Source organism: Muscardinus avellanarius (genome assembly GCF_963383645.1).
Source record: "Muscardinus avellanarius genome assembly, chromosome: 7".
Classification (NCBI taxonomy): Eukaryota; Metazoa; Chordata; class Mammalia; order Rodentia; family Gliridae; genus Muscardinus; species Muscardinus avellanarius.
The window spans coordinates 105,630,144-105,653,550 of record NC_137793.1 but is presented as its reverse complement, the minus strand read 5'-3'; the positions used below and the strand labels follow the sequence as shown (position 1 = coordinate 105,653,550).

The window sequence follows — 23,407 nt, the reverse complement described above, 5'->3', positions numbered from 1 at the left end:
TGTCCTGTCCACTGAGTCCCGCTGCTACAGAGGCCTGCACCTGCCTTCAAGTGTGTTTTCTACAAGCTTATACTTTGTGTATGCAGTGGCTGGAGAGAAGTCTCTGTTCTCTCTAGCTGTGTACATCAAGTAAAAGGATTCTTCATAATGTAAACCTGGCAAATTTCATTGGGGAACTCAATTGGCTTTTGAAGAAGAGGGATAAAGGGATTGATGTTATCAGTGTGGAGGTGCCAGGGGGTAGGAAAGTCGATGGGAAGATACCCATATTGCAACTCTTTTGTATTTCGCAGTCTGCTTTTACATTATGAAGCATTTGTAAGAACACGGGTCTTTTGCTCAGCCCAGCATTTCTGCAGGGAGGCGGGCAAGATTTCAGCTGGGTTGGGAACAGCTCTCCCTCATTCTGCTGCCTCACAACAGCCCACTTTCTGGGTCACAAGGAGACACAGAGTGTTTGCCAACTCTTAACTGTCCTGAACTGTGCCTTTTCCTCTTTGAGGTTTTAAGAAAAGTCTGGTGAGTGACTAGGTCTATGAAACCTTTGTCTTTTATCTTTTTTTTTTTTTTTTTCAAAAAAGTGGGATTCTTCCATGGTTTTTTTTTTTTATTTACTTTTTTCCTATCAAAGGGCCAGGAATGGTTTTCCTGCTTCCTGATGCCATCTTGCCTTCGCTTCTGCTCCCCAACCTCCTGAGTGAGAAGGCAGAGATGCTCACAGCCTTGGCTTTTCTGGGTACCAGCCCTTCAGGCACATTCCCCCACTTTGGGGCACCCCCCCATACCAAGTCAGCTGCCCTCGGAGGAGATCGTGTGACTTCCCTGAGGTTACTTTCATGATCCTGTGTAGTGAAGATGATGCCAGCTGTGTCCACACCCTTCATGTCACCCAGGTGTAGTAAAGGGACTTGGCAGGTGGGTGGGGCAGCATCCTGGAGGGAAAGTGCCAGAGAGGCCAAGAATAAATGTGTAGCTGGGTGCGTGGCACCTGCACTTCACCCAGATCTGTCACCCTCTCTATTCCCACTATTCTACAACATGTTGCATGGCTAGCTCCGCTTCCAGGGGCAGATGAGCTGCCCTGGGTTCTATTCTCAACAGTAAACTCACAGCTCATGATTGCTTATTGGCATAAATGTTTTAGTCAAAAGAGTACTGGCATTTCTCCTACTTCCTCACCCACCTTGGGAGTCACTCTGGACTGTGTGGCAGCCAGAGTCATGGGCACTCTCTCCAGAGGCTGACATTGAAGCTTCCCAGGGCCCTTTGCTTTTGCAGCAGGGCACGAGGTGAGGTCAGGACTCCCTGGCACACGGCGGGATCTGGCTAACAGCCATACTGGACTTTCATTATTCAGTCCTTAGCCAGAAACAAAAACATGAGTCAACCTTCCTCTTGATGCCAGAAGGAACGGGGCTCCCACATTAGCTTTTATTACGCTCTTTTCATTGAAGTGTGTCACTTGCCCAACACTTGACACTCTGTCCTCGATGTTTAGATGCATTAGGTCTCTCGAATGCATTTAGATCTAGCCGCCGCCGCAGAGCTGGGTCCAAATTCATTCAATGAAACACATGGGCACAGGCAGTTTGAGATCAGGAAAGGTCCTCAGGGAGCCACAGGATGTGCTTCTCCGCTCTAGTTTGGTTTGTGAGGGGTTGTGTTTCTGAAGGTGAGGCTGTGCACACGAAAGAAAGGGAGGACTGATATTCAGAACAGAAATGCTAGTGCATGCTTGTGCTAAGCAGAGCATAGAAACAACAGAACAAGCCTTTCACCCGAACCTGGCTGTCTTCCCACTAGTCTTTATTACTGCCTAGGTCTGTCTAAGGCAGCCCTCTCAAACCTCACACTTTGCTGACTTTTTTCTTGACAATACCTATTCTCTTTGAACTGAAAGGAGAATCTGCCAAAGGAAGATGTGAGTACATATTCCTTTTCAAGGGGGAGAAAAATGGACAAAGTCCTGCTTCATGTAAAGAAGACCCATTTACCACTAAGCTAGACAAGTCATCCAGTTCCCCTATTCTGGAAGAGAATATTGAATTTAGCAGCAAGGTGGCATATAGACTTTGGATTCAGGGCACTTGCTGGAAAGGAATTGGGAATTTCCAGGAGATAGAAGGGTTCCTTGAGACTCCAATGTTAAAAGTCAAGTCGAGAGTGGCATCGTCGAACTTTGTGCGCAAGCAGGAACACTGTAGGTTATGGATGTCCATAGATATTCAGGGTGTCCACTGCTATATTATATCCTAGATACCTTGAAACAGGTTTGGGAAGTACAGAGTGGAAGTCACACCGAGGAAATATTTGAAAGGTGGAGATAAGTTCCCAGTCTACCCGCTCTTGGCATTACATCTCAGCATACATACTTTTGGGTGCATATTCAGAAAGTATGTTATCTACTGCACGTGGCATTGGTGCTGCTGAATCCTCTGTAGAATGCGCACCTGCAGACCTTTAACCTTATAGCTATGAATGTTCCGGTATTTCTCTTTATCCACAGCACAAATGTGGGAGATGGTTGGTTATAAATGGGATCTCAGCTTGTGACCATAGAACCAGGCAAAATGAAATGCTCCAATCAGAGAACATAGCTCCATCCACGTGGTAACCAGCAACTGGTCTAACCAGACCTAGTTACAAAAAGCACTCTGTATAGGAAGTGAGGCTTTTTATAGCTGTGGGAAGAGCCCAATTTTTCGGGATTAGTGGAAATTCATCACGTGCCCTGCAGATCTAAAAGTAGGTTTTAGAGTAACTTCGGACCAGAAGACTTCAGCGTGGGAAATATCAGCCTAGATTGCATGACCTGCCAGCCACGTGCTTAATCCACACTCACAAGGGCACAGCCTAGCTTCACAAGTTAGTCTCCATCTGGGGAAGATGTATTGACTGGGCTTCAGTCAATGAGTCCTTCCTCAAAAGATCAGCAGATGAGGGGTCTTTGGGTACCTTTAAAATAGAAAGACTAAGAAGAAATACAAATCAGGTCACTGTTCACCAGACTGGATAACAAAACTCCCAGGAGACAGATGCTCCACTGCCTCATGCTGCTTCTCAGCACTTGGACAAAAATACCTTCCAGTACTGCGATGTGTGTTGCAAAGGAGAAAGTTTGCAAGAGGTTCTCATGCTTATGTATGAGAAGTTTGTTGAAGTCCGCATGCAAGAAGGGAAGGATTATGAACCAAGCGCTTAGCACAGAGCTAGTTCTCTGGTTACAAAACAAAGATGATAGAAGAACCATGGATTCAGAACACATGGGTGACCCCAAGAGATGCTGAGGCATGGACAAGAAAGAAAATCAATCCCCAAACAGCAACAGCTAAGCAGTGACAAGGTCAAAATGCTACAGTTGGATTCCTCACCCAAAAAGATGAACCTGGCCTTCCCCCAGAGAAGCAAGCATTGCTAGGGCAAAGAGGGAAACTTTCTTCTCATTTCCATGCACCCTTTATTTCACTGATCACATGATGGCCTTACTGTCCACTTCAGAAATGAATTCCCAGCGGTTTAACTAGTTTGACTCATTTGACTAGTAAGTATCACAGCTAGTTTCTGAGCAATCTTGGTGTGCTGACTTCAAGTTCAGTGTTTTACCCATTATATTAAGCTTCCATCTGCCATGATGATCTGGTTAGTTTCAAAATATTAATCCCTGTAAATTCAGAGGGACTTGGCATAATCTCTCCTTGGCCTCTAGATCCTTTTATCTCTACGTAGAGATAGAAAAGTTCTATGGGTCAGATAGAAAATGGCATCGGATAGAAAACTATAGAATATGTTTGTTACAAAACAAATCCATTCATCTGTTGATGGACATCATGGCCCTAATATGCAGAAGTTAGGGATAAAAAGGGTCATAAGAGGAACTCTAGACAAAGAAGGAGAAACTATAGATGAGCAAATAAAGTGACCTAAGTGGGGCGTGATGGGAGGGAAGAGGGAAATCCCCTAACCTGCATCATGTACATTCACAAACATATCAAAGTCCATCACTAAGCCAGACATGAGAAGAAGGGAGGGGGAGAGAGTGGGGTTGTAACTGGGGAAGGGCTAAATGAGTGATGTGTGCATGTATGCCTTTACAGTACTGTACCCCATTAAAATGGCTATAATGTACCAATAAAACAATTAAAAAAATGACAACCTTGTGCTTGTCCATCTGGGCATTTCATCTGTAACTTCTTCCTTGGAACACACCCTAGACTTATTAAAGCAAGTAAGATAAGTAGCTCAGTGTCTAAGCTCAGAAACTGCCGGCTTCTTTTGCTGTTCTCTTCTTCAGTAGAACCCTTCAGTGGTCCTCATTTGAAAGGCACCGTAGCATCACACATACAAGTTGGTTTCAGAGTCAGGCAAACTTAGGTCTATATCTTAGCACTGTTGATCCTTAGCTGACTTAACCCTGAACTTCTGCCTCTTCCATCTGTAAGTGGAAATTAAGAAGAACTGTATTTTGGTCCTGTGAGAATTAATTAAGGTAAAATATATGTAAGGTTCACTATAGTATCAAGCATTTAAGTTGTATAATAAATAGCAGTTACTGTTGTCTACCAGACATCCAGTGCTCCTTTCAGCAGGACCTCTTCTTTCATTCTTACACTCCTGCAGGCCTAGCCCATCCCCTGAGACAAGTGATTCCTTCAGTCTCTGTGCTTGTTCCTTCTGGGCTCATAAAGGAGGATAGAAGGACCAAGACACGTATAGAATGAAGGAATCTTTAGAGCCTGATGTCCTCGTCCCGCCTCCCATGGAAGGAGAGTTGGTTCTTAGCAGAAATCAACTTGAGAGTGTGTTCCCTGAGAAAAAGGGACTTGGGGACTGGAGAGCAGGATGGCAATGAGTGACAAGTGATTACACATGACAGATCTGGAAGGCGACTTGACAACTGAGCTGGAAAATTCTCATTTTTCCCTTATGAGACACAAGACAAATGTGGCTTTTTTGGGGGGAGAGGGCTGGAAAACAGCCAGGAACTTACCAGAGAAGCAGGAAATAAATGGCAAAATAGATATCCCCATTGAGTCCCAATTAATGTGAGACCAGTGCAACCTAGTGTGTGAAAATTATCCTCAAATCTTAACATCAGAGCCAATTTTTAAACCTTAGAATTCCACTAATTAGCTAGGCAGTGAAATAAATCTGATTATATATTTAGTAGCAAAGACTAATGGTATTATCAAATGATGATTCTTGAAAGCACATGAATTATTTCCCAAACAATGTGCCTCAATTAAAGTGCTTGAAGAGGTTGTCCTCATAGTTTGGTAACACATCTATCTCCCTTGTGATCTCGTTGGCTTGGATAATGGATTTGGGAGTGGTTCTTTGGTTGAGTGCATGTGTGGATTATGCTGAGTTTTAATTAGTGAAGGCTGAATTGTTGAGGCTTTTCCTGACTCTGCTTTTGTTATCCCATACTTCTGTTATTTCAAATAGCAATTTTCAAATCAGTGCTGACCCAGTGTTAACAAAATATAGGGTACAGTGTGTTTCTGCACCCATTCACAATCATAGCTTTGAGCCAGGCGTGATGGCACACACTTGTAATCCTAGTACCTGGGAGGCTGTGACAGGAGGCTTGCAGGTTCCAGATCAGCATCAGCTAAACTTAGTAAGATCCTCGGCAACTTAGTGAAACCCTGTTTCAAAACAAAAATATAAAACAGAGCTGTTTCAAAATACAAATATAAAATAGCTCATAGGTAAAATACCCCTGGCTTTAATCCAGCACCATAAAAACAAACAAATAAACAAAACCAACTTTCCCAGGCTATAAAATCACTGCTTTTCAGTGGCTCTTCTGCACTAAAAGACCTAATTAAAAGGTGTACAGAGCAATGACTAATCTTTATTTCACTTTAAGCCTGTGTCTGATTGCTGTTTCTGCTCAGGTCTGTGGGAGTCTGAATGAAACAAAGAGTGCCCCAGTAGTTTGGCAGACACACTCAGATATTAATATTACAGGGTACTAAAGAACCCCATTTTTAAAAATGAGGGATATACACAGAGTGGTTAGAAATTTTTTTGTGTCATATCATGATATTTTACTAGGATTCTGAGGGAAAATAATTATAGAAAGCAAATTTTGTCCTTTATCCAGGTTGTACGGAGGAATAAGGAATATCTTGCCTTACTGTGTCAGATGGTGTCTGTGAGTGAGTGGCCTCTGAGAACCCATTCAGATGCTATTGGATACAAAGTTCTCTGAGATATGGGCCTGGGCCTAGCAGAGGGTGACCACCTGGGGTCCTAGACCACCTGCCTGTATAGTTCTTTCACCCTGGTCCCCTATCGCAGGGATGTGGAAGGGTTTCCCTTAGTTCTTCCTCAAGACAAATGTAGCCTAGGGAGAAAGGAGAGTGATTTATGGTTGTTGTCTTGGTAAACTTTTGGTCGAATGGTTTCATCTTACCCAGGGCAGCTTATAATTATAATTTTATGTGTGTGCTTGTTCTGTTAAGGTCCATCTTTCCTATGAGGCTATGTAAGTTCCAAGAGACTAGCCACCTCTAGTACCTAGAACAGTGTTGGATGTTAAGGGCTTCATGGAGGCTTGTTCTATGAAAGAATAGAGGTATGTTTATCTGACCTGCTAATGCCCACGTCCTATGTGAGAAAATAACATTACAACTCAAGGGAAGATATGTGTGTTCTTTGAACATTTGGAGGTCATCACACTAGTACTGAAGGTTACAAGACCTTAAGCCTAATTCATCATCCATTTGGCATTTTTAGGGAACACTGATATAAGTTGAATACTGGCTTACTTACTGAGTTAAATGGCTACCAGAGGTCTTTGCCTGCTATATGTAATAATATAGCAAAGGTTTGTGGTACATTTAAAAGAGTTACGGAGAAAAGGTAACCTTCATAACAATCAGCAACTAAGAACCAAAGCTTATATTCTGGGTCTTTCTTCACAGCAGCAAGCTGAGATATGGGAATGTGAGATGCATGTTTACCTGGGGCTCTGAGCTCAGGCATCAAGCAGTCTTATACAAGCCATTACTTCTTCCTGGGGTTTTGACTTCCTTTGCAAATAAATGAGGTTCAGGGATATTTTCTCAGCTTAAAATTCTGACAGCACCTTGACCTCAAACCTGCCGGTGCAGAGGCTGAGTGGTTAAGAGCAGGAACATCCAGCATCACGCAGAACTGTTCAAATTCCAGCTCTACCAGTTAGCTCTGGGTGTTCATTGGACCTCTCTGAATCTCATCTGTGAAAGGTAAAGCATAAAACCGAGTTCCTGAAACTTTTAGGAAGTTTAGGGAATGATTTACACTAAAAGTGCTTAGCACAGAGTCTGACCCAGAATTAAGAATAAATAACAATGAGTTAAAATTATGTTTTCGTTATTTCTACCTCAAAGACATGTATGCCTTGACTTTGTTGTCATGCTTCTCTACTAGAGCTGGGATCATTTTTCTTCTAAAAGTTGTTCAGTAAATAGCTCACAAGAGATAGTTGGTTTTTTTAATTTATCAAAAGTCAGATTATTTTTATTTCAGAGGAATAGCAATGGATGCCTGAAATCCTAGTACTTGGGAGGCTGAGACTGGAGGATCATAGGTTTGAGGCCAGTCTTGGCAACTTAAAAAGACCCTCAACAAGAACCCGTTTCAAAATAAAACAAAATAAAAAGTAAAAAGGACTGTAGTGTAGCTTGGAAGTAGAATGCCCCTATCTAGTAAAAAAAATAAAAATAAAAAACAGCTTTCTGCATAACTTGATGGATGCATGTTGATCCATTTAGGAGAAGAGAGATGGAAGAGATTTTGGTCACAGAAGCTTTGGAGAGGCCTAGGTCCAGTGTCACTATTCTGACTTGCAATACCTTTCCTCGGAGAATGTTTCTGGCCCAGAGCAGGTGTCATTCCTTTGGCCTTGTTCCTTATGCATTCACTAGAAACAGGGAGTTGGAAGACTACTACAGAAGAGGAAATGAAAGCCCACATTTATTAAAGGTTGATTAAACTGTGCTCCCTGGAAGGAAGTCTGGCATCTGTTGAATTGAAGGCCGTCTCTCCAGTGCTTGCAAAGGGCCTTCACCCTGTGGTTGGAAAGGTGGTTATGGAGCAGATGCATTATCCTCCCCTTCACAAACCCTGTGGACTCAACAGTGCCCAGGCTGCGTGTGGGTGGGTCCCATTGCTGTGTCTTTTTCTTCTTTTCTCCCTGAAATTTTCTAACTGTCTTCTTTCTTTCTCCGCACCCCTTATAACTGCTTTCTCATTGGATCCTCGATAGGAACGCTTTGGGGTAAATATGTTTGCTTTTTCCAAAGTAAAAATGGGGTGTAATTGGAGCAGGGAGAAACTATGGTTGGGAGCAGAGGGGATGACTTTTTGAGAAATAACTGGCGAGTTTACATTGATATCCAAAATTGTGAGTCACCACGCCTTCACGGGGAATGATGACTCTTATTGTTTGGGGCAGTAATTGGCTTATATGTTGCCTCTTTTAGATATGTAGGTAGATGAGCCTAACACAGCAAAAGAGTTTATAAAATATACCAAAGCCACCGGATACAAAAGTTCACATCAATGTGATACTTTGGGGTTACTTATATTTAGATCTATGTTTGAATGAAGTGATTTGTAGGTCATGGTTTATGACCATTAAAAGAGTCTTAAGAAACCTCATTAAAAAAAAAGTAGGCTTGTAGATGTAGCTCAGAGGTAGAATGTCCTTGGGTTAAATCCCTATAACTGAGAAAGAAAGACACAAAGAGAGGAGGAGAGACAGAGATAAATTAGATAGATGATAGATGGATAGATAATAGATGATAGATAAATAGATAATAAATAGATAAATAGATGATAAATAGATGATAGATAGATAGATGATTGATAGATGCAGAGAGACTAACTTCAAGTCAACATTTTGGGCAAAAGCAACAAGCCTTGGGTTAGGTTAAATGTCTTCTTGCTTTGCCTTCTATGACATAGTAGACTACTACCTCCCTATATGAGGTTGAGTAGGGCAGGAGAGAATGCAAACAGAAGTCCTTGTGGTTCTCACCTTGATGCTCTGAGTAATCTTTCCTTGGATTGTTGTAGTAGTCATCCAAGCCAATGTGAAAACCAGAGCCCAGCCTCACTATTTAGTCTGCAGGTTTTTACAAATTGCAGTTATTTGAATTGAATGCAAATATCTCAGGGGATGAACAGGGAGGAAAGAGAAATGCAAGTTGATTTGTTCATTTCGTTCCTAAAAATAAAAAGATACGTATTTTCTCTATTAGGAGCAAATGTCTCTAAGAGACTGACTAGGGAAGGTCATTATCTGTAAGAGAAAGATCAGAGTGGGCAAGGCCTACAATTTGGACCTGTTCCAATGGAGTGACCTTTGTAGCTTATATTAGGTGCAGAGTATCTGAAATAAAAGGAATGGTGGGAAAACCCAGCCACACAGATAATTGGGATGTGAACCCAGGTCCTGGAAAGAAGCCTGTACTACATGCCTTCTCTGGACTGGGCAGCCCAGCACAGCAAAGGTGTCATGTTTCCCACCACCTTTGTTCACCTCTTTTTATCAATGAATCCTACTGAGGTGAGAGACTTACACTCAGTCAAGTCCCCTGAGGAGACTTGCTCTTAACTGTGGGGTCTAATCCAATTCAACAAATACCATTTGAAAATTGCTACTGGAAAAGCACCAGACGAGGCATAGTAGGACTCCAAAGTGGGCTACTGTTCATGTCCCCTATTTCATTTGCCACTGTGGTAATGAGCAGCACTAGCCTGCATGTAAAGGAGAGGAATTATTCTAGATGTGCAGGATGCCTGTGTATTTCTGCGTGTATATCCAGATGCTCCTTGATTTATGAGGGGTTAGGTCCTGGTAAACCCAGCAAAATTTGAAAATATTACAAGTCAAAAAATGCATTTAATATTTGGATGTGGTGGCCCATACTTGTACTCCGAGTACAATAATAAGACTCTCAGCAACTTAGAAAGACCCTGCCGGGCATCGTGGTTCACTCTTGTAATCCCAGCATTCGGGAGGCTGAGATCTGAGGATCGCAGTTCGCGGACAGTCTCAGCTACTTAGTGAGGCCCTCTGCAACTCAGTGAGACCCGGATTCAAAATAAAAAGAATAAAAAACTAGGGCAGGGGGTGTAGCTCGGAGGACGAATGCCCCTGGGTTCCATCCCCAGACCTGCAAAAAAAAAAAAAAAAAGAAAGAAAAAGAAAGACCCTGTTTCAAAATAAAAAATTAAAAGGGCTATAGTATAGCTTAGAGGTATAATGCCCTTGGGTTTAACCCCTAGAACACACACACACAACACAAAATGCATTTAATACAACTCATCTACCAAACATCATAGCTTAGCAACATAGTACTCTCTAGAGTATCATTTACCCCTATGATCCTGTGGCTTACTGGGAGCTGTGTCTGCTCATCATTGCAAAAAAATATTGTACTGTACAGCATTAGCCAAGGAAAATATCAAAATTTAAGGTTCCTACTGAATTTGGTTTCTACTAAATGCATATCACGTTTACAACATTGTAAAGTTAAAAAATCATTAAGTTGAACCATCATGAGTCCAGGACCATCTGCACATGGGTGTGCGTGTGTGGGTGTGTAGGCATATGGACGTGGGGGGTGATTTGATAATATCCCTGCGGCATTTTTTGTCAAGTTCCCCTTAAGGAATTTATACTGACCCAATTTCTGGCCTCTTGCTTACATCTCTCCCCTTTTACCTGTTATCAGTGCAGCACTGTGACTGTCACTTTTATTTCTCCTCCTGTCCACATGATTCCCTGGGGGCCTTTCTCCTGAAGAACAAACAAGGGGCGGGACATCAAGACCATCAAGTCTCTGCGGGTGCTCCGAGTTCTCAGGCCACTGAAAACCATCAAGCGCTTGCCCAAGCTCAAGGTAATGTTTCCAGAGTGAGTTCCTATCCAATCCTCTTCTCCCATCTTCTTTCCTTAGCCATGGCCAGCTGGCTTTTGAGTAATTCATTCTGGGTGTCTTCCTTTCTCCTGCATGGGGATTGAGGTTCTTTTCATTTGCCTGAGCTGAAGTCTTAATTTCAAATGTAAATAACCAACATTCCAGGAAATCTATAAGGGGGCTTTTACCTCCAAGTCCAGATCCAGGTACCATATTATACTCTCTGGTGTGAAATACCATATAGGAGAAAGCCTTTGTGGCTTTGTCTTGGAGCCTCTTAAGTCATTAAAGTGGAGTCAGAATTCCAGGATCAAATCCCAGGAGCCCTTTGTGTATGATTTGGTCTGTTTGCTAGTATAGGCTTGGAAACCCAGACTATTTTCTTTATTCATAATTCTAGAAGAGGAAGTGGTCTTCTAGCTCTTACCTTTTAAAGTTTTGAGGCACAGATAGGTCAGTAAATTGTCAAATGACATATTCTGCATTTTTGGAAGAAGAAATGGGTGTGGAAGCTGCCTCTATTGCCAGGACCAAGACTTTAAGAGGTATCTTAAGCAGATTCTTCCTGTCAGATGCCCTCCCTGTTCATTCCCCCTGGGGTTCCAACTTCCTGCTTCTCAGCATGTGCTTTACCATTCAAGGTTGCTAACCTGATGGACTGGCCTCCCTTCCTCCTTTCTCTCACATGCATTGCTGTTAATGGAAGCCAAAGCTCCACCACGGGAATTCTTGAATTTCTGTGAGTTCTCAGCTTGCAGCGTCTAGCCTGAGTCTTGCCACCGCCCAGGCCACACAGCCAGAGGAGTAAGCCTCAGCACCAGGGTGAGCCCCACCTTCAGGTGCTGCGCCAGGATATTTCGCTGGAAGCAGACCTAATTGTCCACCTGAAGAGCTACATAGGATACAGTGGAGGAAAACAGGAAGGAGGCATAGGCTGCTTAAGTCAGGATCACCTGGATGCTCCTTTATATAAAGATTGCTGGGCCACCCCAGCATAACAAAGCCAGGCTGTCTGGTGGAAGAGCTGGGAGCATTCCTTCCAAACCTGCGCATACCCCAAGTGACTCTTCTAGAGCACAACTTTAGAACCTATCAACATGGAAAAGCGCCCATGTGAGTGCCAGGCCCAGCTCTGGGTCTTAGCAGCTGGGTAACCCAGGGCAGATGACAAGGACTGTCTTTTAAATGGAAAATGGAAATGCTTTGCAACACACATTCACAGTGGAGACAAATGAGCTACATGAGGGGTCTCTGCAAGAACACCCAACAATTCTTTGGGGACCCCTGAGCCTGCTCTCCTGGAGGACAGAGATGCAGATGTCCCCACCACTTCAGCCCACAACCCCACTGATCCTAGAGCTTAGCTTCTCTTTTGCCCCTCTACTCTCTAGAAAGGAGGCAAGAAAAGCTAGGTTTATCAAAGGCAAGGGACAGATGGACAGATGACAGGAGGAAAGTCACTTCTGAAGGCCCTAAAGTGGCTGGGATGTGGCTTCCTCTCAGAGCCCAGAGCCCTGATGCGTGGCATGGACTGGAACTGAGAACAATGATGCTTCAAAGGAAGTGCCTTCCCGATTGCTTTCCCCATGACACCCCTGCCTGCCACTCCTGAAACAGGACTTCCTCCCCCTGGCCCTACTGTCAGCTGCTCTTTCCCACCTTCCCACCAGTACAGTAAAAGACCTGCGCTGTGCCCATAAATACCCACTCCTTTTGCCCTGTGCCCAGGCTGCCTGGCCCCAGCCATCTCTAGCTGCTGCACAGAGTCTCCAGGAGCCTGCATGTGGCTTGATGAGATTAGCTAACAGCCTGGAGAAGGCGCCCCTAGCCTTGGTTAAGTCCATTAAATTAGAGATTGCGGGCTCCTCTCTCTGCAGCGCGGTAACCTGAGGGAGACGTAAGTGGCTCTGATGCTTCCACGTGGCTGCGGGTCACTCACATTCCCCATGGTGTCCAACTAATTAAACCAGCAGTGCTCCTCCCAGCTCTGTGAAGAAACAAGTGCACAGATGCAGTGCCGCCACAAGGCTAGGCTCTTTCTCCAGCAAGCTAAAACCTAGAAAATTGCCTACATGTGGTTTGTGATGTGTTGATCTCCTGAGCAAATCCTTGCAGCTTAGGGCCTGGGATGGAGGGCTCTGGACAGTCCCCAGTTCTGTCTACCCTGCCTCCCCATCTCTAAAACAGTGTGGCTCTCAGTCCTTGTATCCTCTCATTTCTGTTCATCTTCATCCCCAATACAGCTAGTTCCAGCTAGAGAAGGTTAACAGGAGTGTCGAACATAGTCAGAGCAAACATATGAACTTAGGAGAAAGTACCAAAGAAATGATCAAGGATGATAGTTGTGTTATCACTGCCTGATTCATTTAGAAAGCCTAGAAAGAAACCGAGAGTACTCAGTAGATAGATAAAGCTATGGATGTCACCCAGTAGGCATAAGGTCAGGAACAAATTGGCTAAATGATCTTATAGCTCCCTTCTAAGCATCAAACTTCTTGGTTTCACACTGGGAACCCCTCCTGGAAGCCCACATAGACCCCCTCTGTCACTTGACATCATTAGGTTTGGGTTTGTTTTCAGTTCCAGAGCATGTGTTCCCATCCCAGGGGCTGGTCCTTAACCTCATGACTGCTTGGAAGCCAGCTCTTACTGCATGAGTGTCTCCTGTTCATGGAGTGACATCTCCTGGGGCACCTTCTCAGTGCTGCTGGGCGGTGGTGGTGCAGCCCCATGTCACTGCAGGCAGAGCGTAGACTGTCGTGGCTCACACACCAGTACCCTGTGCCGCTGTCCACAGGCTGTGTTTGACTGCGTGGTGACCTCCTTGAAGAATGTCTTCAACATACTCATCGTCTACAAGCTCTTCATGTTCATCTTTGCTGTCATCGCCGTTCAGCTCTTCAAGGGGAAATTCTTTTATTGCACAGACAGTTCCAAGGACACAGAGAAGGAGTGCATGTAAGTGCCACTGGTGGGCACCACTTACTCTTGGCTAGAGCACGTCCTGATGACTCCCTCTCCTTCCTCTCTTACCATCCCCATTCCTCTTTCAGGAGAAAGAGAAAATGGGAAGTCGGTAAACTTTTCTGAGCACCTCCTTTGTGCCAGATGTGGTAAAAATACATTTTACATTCAGTTTTTCATTTCAAATCCTTATAACAATCTATTGAGATGGGGTTTATTTGCACATCCTGTATATAGAAAATAAAAAGCAAAGTTTAAGTTTTGGGGGGTTATACCATCAACTAATGAAAGAGTTTGGATTTAATCCCACATTTGTTGGGTACCAAATTCCATTTTTATTTCCTGGTAATATTCCCTTTTCCTTGCATTTTTATGGTGAATGCTGCTACCCCGTACTCTTGAAGTCTGTAGAATTTTGCTCTATAGTGAAGAGGCCCTATTCATTTCTACTCTGGTTTTAGAGGCAACTATGTGGACCATGAAAAAAACAAGATGGAGGTGAAGGGCCGGGAGTGGAAGCGCCATGAATTCCACTATGACAACATCATCTGGGCCCTGCTGACCCTCTTCACGGTCTCCACGGGGGAAGGATGGCCCCAGTGAGTGATGGGTTGAATGGGGGTTGGACCACCTAGGTGCCCTGAGAAGCCAACTCCAGAAGAAAGAGTCTAACACTTTGTTATGATTACACAAAAAGGAAGTAAAGGTGTGGGTAGAGACAAGCAGGAAGAGAAGAATAGAAATCCTTTAGGTGAAGGTAGAGAGGAGGGAAGACAAAGTGAGGGAAGTATTTAAAACTCTTTTTAGACAAAGAGCTAAATTTTGTTTAGTCAAAGACTGTGTTAAGCGGAGTCATCTGATGCCTTTAAAACAAATACATTTTCAATGGCTCTCCATCCCTCAGGAGAATCTCTGGTAAATCTTTTAGACAGATGTACCCTCCACATTGGCCCTGAACCCAAGAGGCTGATGATGTAGGGATACAGAGGAGCTGGCAGAACCTCTACACACTTCCTGTGGCTATAGGTCTTATGAAGAAGATGGGTGAATACAAGTTCTTATCTGTCTATAGATGAAGGCTAATTTCTCAGAGACTTGGCAGTGACTAAGATACTACTTTACCGTGGCATCATGTGCTAGTTGGCAGCAAAATATCCTATGGCAGCCCAGGAGTTTCCCAGTATTAAACATCATGAACAAAGGATAGAATGAAGTTACTGTCTTGGAATTGTACGCAAACAGAAAGAGGGCTCGAAAGAGTGATGTATTGGAATCACTGTGTCTTCACCAATTTGGTTCTGAACCTCAAAAATGAATGGAGAATCTATAACATCAGAGACGTCTGTTAAAGAGCTATAATAGGAACTCTTTCCCCTACAGGGTTCTGCAGCATTCTGTAGACGTGACGGAGGAAGACCGAGGCCCGAGCCGCAGTAACCGCATGGAGATGTCCATCTTTTACGTAGTCTACTTCGTGGTCTTCCCTTTCTTCTTTGTCAACATCTTCGTGGCTCTCATTATCATCACCTTCCAGGAACAAGGGGACAAGATGATGGAAGAGTGCAGCTTGGAAAAGAACGAGGTAGCTGCAGTGGCTCCAGGGAGGACCACGGGGCTAGCAGGCTCAGGGAGAAAAACTGCCTTTGCCCAGCTTGATTATGGAACAGTTGAGAGAAGATGGGGAAATTATTCAGCCATTAAATAAGCACTTCAGAGCACGGCTCTGTTTAGAGTGTGAAGTACAGAGAACTGGAAGGTACACAGGTGTTAAAGATGTGGTCTTCACCTTTACGTGGGATATTCTAAAGGGGAAAGACATGTGCCACCATTGTGACTTTAAGATATTTGCTTACTTGACTGCGGCCCTCACAACATGTATTTGCTTCAAGGGTGCAGAAGGGGTGTATGGCTGCTGGAAAAGCAAATCCCACTTTTGGCATATGGAAGGATTTCATAGTTGGTTTTATTGTCCAAAACCCCAAACTTTGAGCAACCACATATTGTAAGTGGAAAATTCCACACCATGAATCTTCATTTTATGCACATAAGTTAGAAAAATATCATATAAAATTACCTTCGGGCTATATGTCAGAGCCATCTATGAAATATAAATGAGTTTGGTCCCATTCCCAATGTATCTCATATGTATAAGCAAATACTTCAAAATTGGGGGAAAAATCCAAGTCCCAAATACTTCTGGTCCCATTCACTTCAGATAAAAGATTCTCAACTTGTAGATCTTTAATTCTGACAAAGGGCATCAGAAAAGGCACACTACTCAACTGTTGAACAGGCCTTCATTAAAAACCACCAAGTCCCTAGCCCTGTGACAGAGTGCCTCCAGTTCTGTGTACTCATATAAAGTGACAGCCATCTGTAGTCTTGCCCAGCTAATCCCAGTGGCCATTTGTACTTCTGTGTAGCCCTGCCCTTTTGTCCCTGTCCTGTCCTCTTCTAACCTTCCAATAGAGACTGCACCACCATACCAGGTACAGGGGATTTGAGCTTAGACTAATAATTGACTTTTCTGCAGCGGGCATGCATCGACTTTGCCATCAGCGCCAAACCTCTCACCCGCTACATGCCCCAGAACAGGCACACCTTCCAGTACCGTGTGTGGCACTTTGTGGTGTCTCCATCCTTTGAGTACACCATCATGGCCATGATCGCCTTGAACACCGTCGTCCTGATGATGAAGGTGAGAGAAGAGTGAGCCCAGGTGACTGTTCCCTCCTCACGCAGTCGTGTGCCCAGAGACACTGGAAAAGCACTCCAACATGTTAACCTGCCTTTCCCCCGGGACATATCTTCTTAAGCCTTATCTTGCTCAGTAGTCCTGCCTTCTTGGACTTGGGGAGATTCATTGGGTCAAATACAATGAAACACATCAGAACAGTCCCAGAGCTTCTAAGACCAAAGATGGTGATGGGAGCCAGGCTCCAACAAGGATGGGAAATGTCTTTCAGACTTCATGGTGCCCAAAGAAATGTTAGAACATTAAGAGAATTTGATCCTGTTTAATACTAAATGGTAAAGAATGTAAATCTAAAAAACATTTCTGCTCTATTATCTCTAGGCATATTGGTTGTTTTGCTATTCAACAGTCTGGTTGAGGCACAGGCTTGTGCCCTACTGCTATCTTTAGGCATATTGGTTGTTTTGCTATTGAACAGTCTGGTTGGGCACAGTCTTGTTTTGCTGCATATGTAATTCTCCCCATCACTCAGTATCCATTTATCCTCCTGCACCATGCACCAAAGTGTCCTATAAGAACAGGCTGAGAGGTGCCCAGCCTCAAAAATACAGAATACGCTTCATGCCTTAAGGCGTTGACTATCTTTCTCTCTCCTCTTCCTGGCAGTACTACTCTGCTCCCTGCACCTATGAATTGGCCCTCAAGTACTTGAACATCGCCTTCACCATGGTGTTTTCCCTGGAATGTGTCCTAAAGGTCATCGCTTTTGGATTCTTGGTATGTCGTCGAATCTGTCTTGGCATTGGGCTTGTCTTCTCTTTCTTTTGGGTACATTCCCAGTCCTTGTTGGAAGGGAGGTGGTTACTGAGATTCCAGAAATGGTTCACACACCTGCCCACTTAATTGTGGACTCGTTTGATTACTCAATAAACTGCCAAAGAGGCAGGCTGGTGTGTGAGGGGAGTGGGAGAGAGGGTAGAGGAAGCCACCCCCTCAGGTCCTCTGTATCTCTTTAAGTATCTTCCCTAGGCCTGTCCAATTCTATCAGCAGATGGAGGATGGCCAACATTCAGTGTTGTCAGCATGCAATGTCGCCCATCCTTCATCTTTATACAATGAATGTATAAGGAAGCAGAACAGAAACTGGACTAATAAACCTTGAATGCTTCTTTAGTAGTAAGAGATATAAAAATTTGGTGACTCAAATGGGAAAATATCTCACCCTCAGCTGGGCATGGTGGTGCACCCCTGTAATCCCAGGACTTGAAAGGCTGAGGCAGGAAGATCACACACTTGAGACCAGTGTCAGGAACGTAGTGAGTCTGTCAACAACTTAGCAAGATCCTGTTTCAAAATAGAAAGTAAAATAGCCCTGGGGAGATGGCTCAGATGTAGAATACCCTTGGGGTCAATCCTTAGTGTATGCAGAGAGATGATAGATAGACAGACAGACAGGCAGGCAGACAGATACATTTGTTCCTCATAGCCTCAAACATAGCAAACAGTGATCATAGAAAGCCCTCCTTTCTGTTTTACTTGCTGCCAATGGAAGTAAATGCTTATCATATAGGCTTAAGAAGGCTGATGACCTTTAAGGGGTGTGGGGGTACAGGGAGGATTCTGGAATTGGGTTGGGCAGGGGATGGAGTGAATCTTTCTAGCATGAGTTCTCCTTTTACTTTTCTTAAACAACTAATTATAATTGTTTAACAAATTCTTTCATTTGCTCTCCAGAGTGCTAAAAAAACCTGGCCCTTTGCTTCAGCATCCCATAAACCAAATAATCCTCCTGCCTCCCTCCTCCCCTTGCATCAGTGTGTGCTGTGAGTTCAGTGGGATGCAGATAAGCCCACTTGACAGCTGCTTCACACTTATTTAGGGTGTGAGCTACCATTTCAAATTATGTATGTATATGGCTTTCCCCACAAGAAGAAAAAAAAAACACAACTTTGCTGTTGATCTGAATAAGTGTGAATCTGGCAGTGGCTTTCACAGGGCCTCTGGGCTGGGCTTGATAATGTCAGTGTTGATCACACACAGGGGGTACTTTCAGTCTCCTTCTGGTTCTCTGGGAAACCATTCATCTGATCCTTTAGGGTGGAGAGTTGAAGGGAACCTGTGGCAGGGGGCTGCATAGTGGATTGCTAGGCTTCCTTTTGAGTATTTTGAGACTTAGGGAAATCAAAAGGTAAAAAGGAACTGCCACCCACAAATATGCCTTTCTAAAACAGGAGAGCCCTGAGTGGGTGAGCTGAAGGAGAAGGAGAAGCCAGCACCACGACAAGGAAAGGTGTTCTGTGATCTCAATGACTCCCGTGCACCACTCACGGTGTCTGGGACTTAGTCCCTAATTAGGTATCTAATTATGGTGAATGCTGAATACATACTTGTGGGCTTTACGAGGGGATCCAGCCCTGTGGTCTGCCTCCTTCCCACCCTCGGCCCTGTATTTTCATTCACAGTCTAGAAGCATTCACCCTGTGAAAGGCACTGCTTTACACAGAAATGGCACGCTAGGTTTGCGGGATCCCCGATACACACTGCATTTTCACATCTCAGTGATGCTACAATGGGCACGGTTGATGTCATCATTATCATTATTACCATTATTACTATAAATGAGGAAATTAAGGAGCAGAAAAATAGCACAACTTCTTAAAGTTACACAATCAAAGGTAGCAGACTTGGGAAGCAGAGTGCAAATAAAAAGGGGAAAAAAAGATAAAAACAAGAAACAAGAAAAGGAAAAGAAGTAAAATAACATTGGGCTGCCTATTAAGTACCAAATGGTTTGTATATTCATTTTATCTTCGTGACGGCTATATCATATAGGCATTATTTATTTTCTTCTTCTATGGGTGAGCTGGAGCTCAGAAAGGACAAATATTTTGCCCAAGGTTAGTAAAAGGTAGAGCCAGGATTCAGACTGTGGTCTATTGAACTTCCAAGCTCATGATAACCTGCTAGTCTAAAGAGTAGCCCTCTCTTATCTGCCAGGGACACATTCCAACATCCCCAACGTATTCTTGAAACCACAGAGAGTACTGAACCCTGTGTATATGCAGCCACTCACTTTTCAAAGACAGGATAAATTCCAAGAAGGACATTGTTAGGTGATCCTGTTGCTGTGTGAACACCATAAAGTGTACTTACACAAACAATATAGTTACAGCTTCACTAGGACATACGATCTCTAAAAATTTTGTTTTATTGGTGCATAGTAGTTATTATAGCAAAAAGCAAAGAAAAGCATTCACATATGCACAAGTTATCTGGTTGATTTTTCAGGTCCTTTATATCTCCTTTCCCTCAACCCACTTATTTTATTACTGCTTCTCTAGTTTTTTCTTAACTACACCTCCTCAAAAGGTGTGACAGAGCAGAAAAAGATGGGAAAATTAAGTCTTATTCATCTTACTGTCAATCTGTTGTTGTTTTGAAAAGGCTCAATGGAGTTAAGATTATTTGGGGGCATTTCTGTGACCTTTAGTCACTTATAACTTGTATAATTTTTCTTTGCTATATGAAAGTCAGAACTGTATTTTTATATAGGGTCACTTGATGCAATATAGATCATTTAAAGGTTGTAGTTGTATGATGGTGGTGAAGGATATACAGGTGTGTAGTTCTCCCCAAACTCACAAAGATGTTTACATTACACATGTAAAGCTTTTTATTTGTAAATCATACCCCAGTAAAGTTTAAAGATAGATAAGTGTTTGCTGAAATATAAAAAACAAAAATTGTTTTCTTGCATATGAACTTTTTAGTGACAGTTTCAAAAACAAGGTCTTCAAATAGTGATAGAACTGCTTTCCAAATGAGAAATTCCCAAATTAGTAAAGGAGAAGTAGAATTTCTGGAGAGAAAGGGGAAACCGAAGCCAAAGTTAGAATGAACTTGTGCATGAATTGACAAGTTTTAATTCCAAGTGACAAAGTTATAAAATGAAAAATCTCTTTTCCTTTTTTCCCTTGCCTTTTCCCTCTTTTCCTTTTTCTAATGTTTCAATGACTGAATTCACTTGGCAGAACTACTTCCGAGATACCTGGAATATCTTTGACTTCATCACCGTGATTGGAAGTATCACAGAAATTATCCTGACAGACAGCAAGGTGAATCGCTTATAAGATCCTTGTCTATAAACTTGGCCCTGGAATAACATTAAGGCCAAAATCCTCTACATACTCAGTCCATTTGTAACCCACCAAACCAAATGTGTCCCCCTCTAAGTGCTGGGAGTTTACTTCTTTACTCCTAAGCATTCGCCAGAGAATGCAAACTACGGAATGCAGTGTGCCAGATCTCATGGAAGGCTTTGTTTCATTTGCATGATTCAAATAACAGACATCTGACAGGGTAAGTGGAGTAAAGAATATCAGAAGGAAGCGAGTATACACCATGTTCTGCTAGATTCTCAAAGAGAGACAGTAACTTTGTCTTCACAGTTTTTAAAGCTGTGTTATTTCCTTAAATTTGTTCATCCTAAAGAAGCCTGAAGATCTTGTTCATTGTAGCTTTTTCTGGATATTGGAAAGGCATCCAGTGTACTAGGGACTACTTGGCCTGGTCTTTTGATGTGTAAGTGCAGACTCCAGACCTCTTGGCAGAGATGAGGGAGGCCAGTTGTATCTCAGGTGTGTGGAAGCACTTCCCTTACCCTTCTATCTGGGAACAAAGCCCAGCCTGAGAGGACAGAGAGATGGGCTCACAGGCCAGTCCATCAGCTGAAGTTGGGGTTAAAAAAGATACAGAGACTGTGTTCTATTTTGTGATCTAAATGAGAAATAAACACACAAATACTAGTGCTCAGATTTTTCTAAATGGCCGTAATGTCACTAATTACATGTTTCCTTTCGATCCACCAGCTGGTGAACACCAGTGGCTTCAATATGAGCTTTCTGAAGCTCTTCCGAGCCGCCCGCCTCATAAAGCTTCTGCGCCAGGGCTACACCATCCGTATTTTACTTTGGACCTTTGTGCAATCTTTTAAGGTAAGAAGAACTAGGCAATCTTTGAGGTCTGAGGTGTCCCAGTCATGTTAAACAACACAGCCAGATCACACTGTGCCCTTTTACCTCTGGGAAGGGGACCCTAGTAAGGTAGGTGTTTGTAAGCCTTCAATAAATGCTCAGTTCTTAGGTACAGCCCAGTGTGACTAGGCAGTAAGCAACTCAGGTCTACTAGATAGACTCTTACTCTAAAACCGCACCTTGACCTTGTAACTCAGGCCTCTTCTCTGTCCACAGGCACAGGCTTTATGAAGTGTACTTCCTTCTATTCAAAGTTTCCTTAGCAACCCCACCCATGTGGAACCAGCCACCTGTGGCTGGATATCCTCTGTGCTTTCAGAGAATGGTTAGAAATTTTATCTCATACAATAGCTTCTCAGAGGACTCCTAGAGTTGAGTTTCAAAGCAAAATAATTCAGACTCAAGTTTCCCCAACCCCCTATCTCTATTGTTGTCTATTTCTTGAACCACTAAATATGTGGTATGCTAATGGTCACCTCTGTGTCCTACAGAGTAGAATGTCTGGGAAAGTTCATGCACTGAGTTTCTTTTACATAGTCTCACAGATCCCTACAGAGGTGTTTGTATAATAAATAGAAATTAGTAGTTGACACTTGAGACCCACTATGGTGACAGGGGCTTCCAGTAAAAGAAATTTTTTTCAAATATATTTAGATCTATTTGAGCAATTGCAAATATCATACATTGGTTGGTTTTAAGATTTTGAAGGCCTAAGTATGTTCAAATGCCTTTTCCTCTCTTATAGGGGAAGGAAAAAGAGAACTATCAATGAATATCTTTAAAATTAAACTTGGTAAAATTAAGTGATACAAAACTGAGAAATCAGCTGGACATGGTGGTGCACACCTGTAATTCCAGTACTTGGGAGGGTGGGGCAGGAGAATCATGGGTTTGAGACCAGTCTGGGGAGCATAAAAGAGACTCTGAGGAATCTAAGGAGAACCTGTTTCAAAATAAAACAATAATTTAAGGGAGAGGTTGGGCCTGTGGTATAGCTAGGAGGTAGAATGCCTCTGGCTTCAATCTCCAGTTTCATAAGAGACAGAGACAGACCAATCATAAATTCACCAATTTGCCATCCTTATTTTGATGATTGGTATGTATTAATTGAATTAAAGAGGACAAATCAGTTAATTCACTGTCATCATGTGAAGGAGAGTTCATACCACATTATCATTACTGACTTACTTCTTCATCAAAGACCTTGGAGTTTAACACGTGAGACCAATTGTAAGCCTTTTCAGGCTCCTAGGTACAACTTTGACACTTTTTATCAGATTCAGAGTAACTGTTTGACATGATAACTCACAGAGGTCTCACCTTAATGAAAACTATTTTTTGAAAGTTAGATGACAGAGGAGAAATCGAAAACCTTTGCAAGAATTTACCATCTGAGTCTCAGGTGAATTTGGATTTAAAACCAGAAAGACAAGATGCTCCTAAAGCTGTATTTCTTTTTACTTTAAGAGAACTGACCAATGATCTTCAGTTGTTACTGAGTCTCTTAAGAAATAATGTGTCATCCTGTCTTTTTATCAGAATCACTGAGTTGCTATAAAACTATTATTGAGGTTAAAGAAAGCGATGTCAAAAATTTATGGCCAAATGGTTTATTTATTCCAGTCACTACAGAGAATAGAGAAGCCAGGTGAATCTGCCTCCAGATGACACTGTGTTATAGATAGGTGGTTTCCTTTTAAGAGTGGCTCTGAGGCAGTCTAGAAGTCTAGAATTTTCTTTTCTTTCTTTCTTTCTTTCTTTCTTTCTTTCTTTCTTTCTTTCTTCTTTTTTTTTGG

General features: G+C 42.9%; 1 protein-coding gene across 1 annotated transcript in view; it reads left to right on the top strand.

The window, feature by feature from the left end:
* CACNA1E (calcium voltage-gated channel subunit alpha1 E) overlaps positions 1-23,407 on the top strand; it is a gene marked incomplete at both ends in the record, with an annotated part of 387,788 nt that overhangs the window by 326,645 nt on the left and 37,736 nt on the right. Inside the window, 9 exons of the mRNA XM_080698762.1 lie at positions 8,258-8,269; positions 10,805-10,901; positions 13,717-13,877; positions 14,345-14,482; positions 15,264-15,465; positions 16,417-16,581; positions 17,245-17,355; positions 20,610-20,693; positions 21,447-21,572. Coding sequence (XP_080554888.1) covers positions 8,258-8,269; positions 10,805-10,901; positions 13,717-13,877; positions 14,345-14,482; positions 15,264-15,465; positions 16,417-16,581; positions 17,245-17,355; positions 20,610-20,693; positions 21,447-21,572 — 1,096 coding nt within the window. The remainder of the gene's footprint in view (positions 1-8,257; positions 8,270-10,804; positions 10,902-13,716; positions 13,878-14,344; positions 14,483-15,263; positions 15,466-16,416; positions 16,582-17,244; positions 17,356-20,609; positions 20,694-21,446; positions 21,573-23,407) is intronic.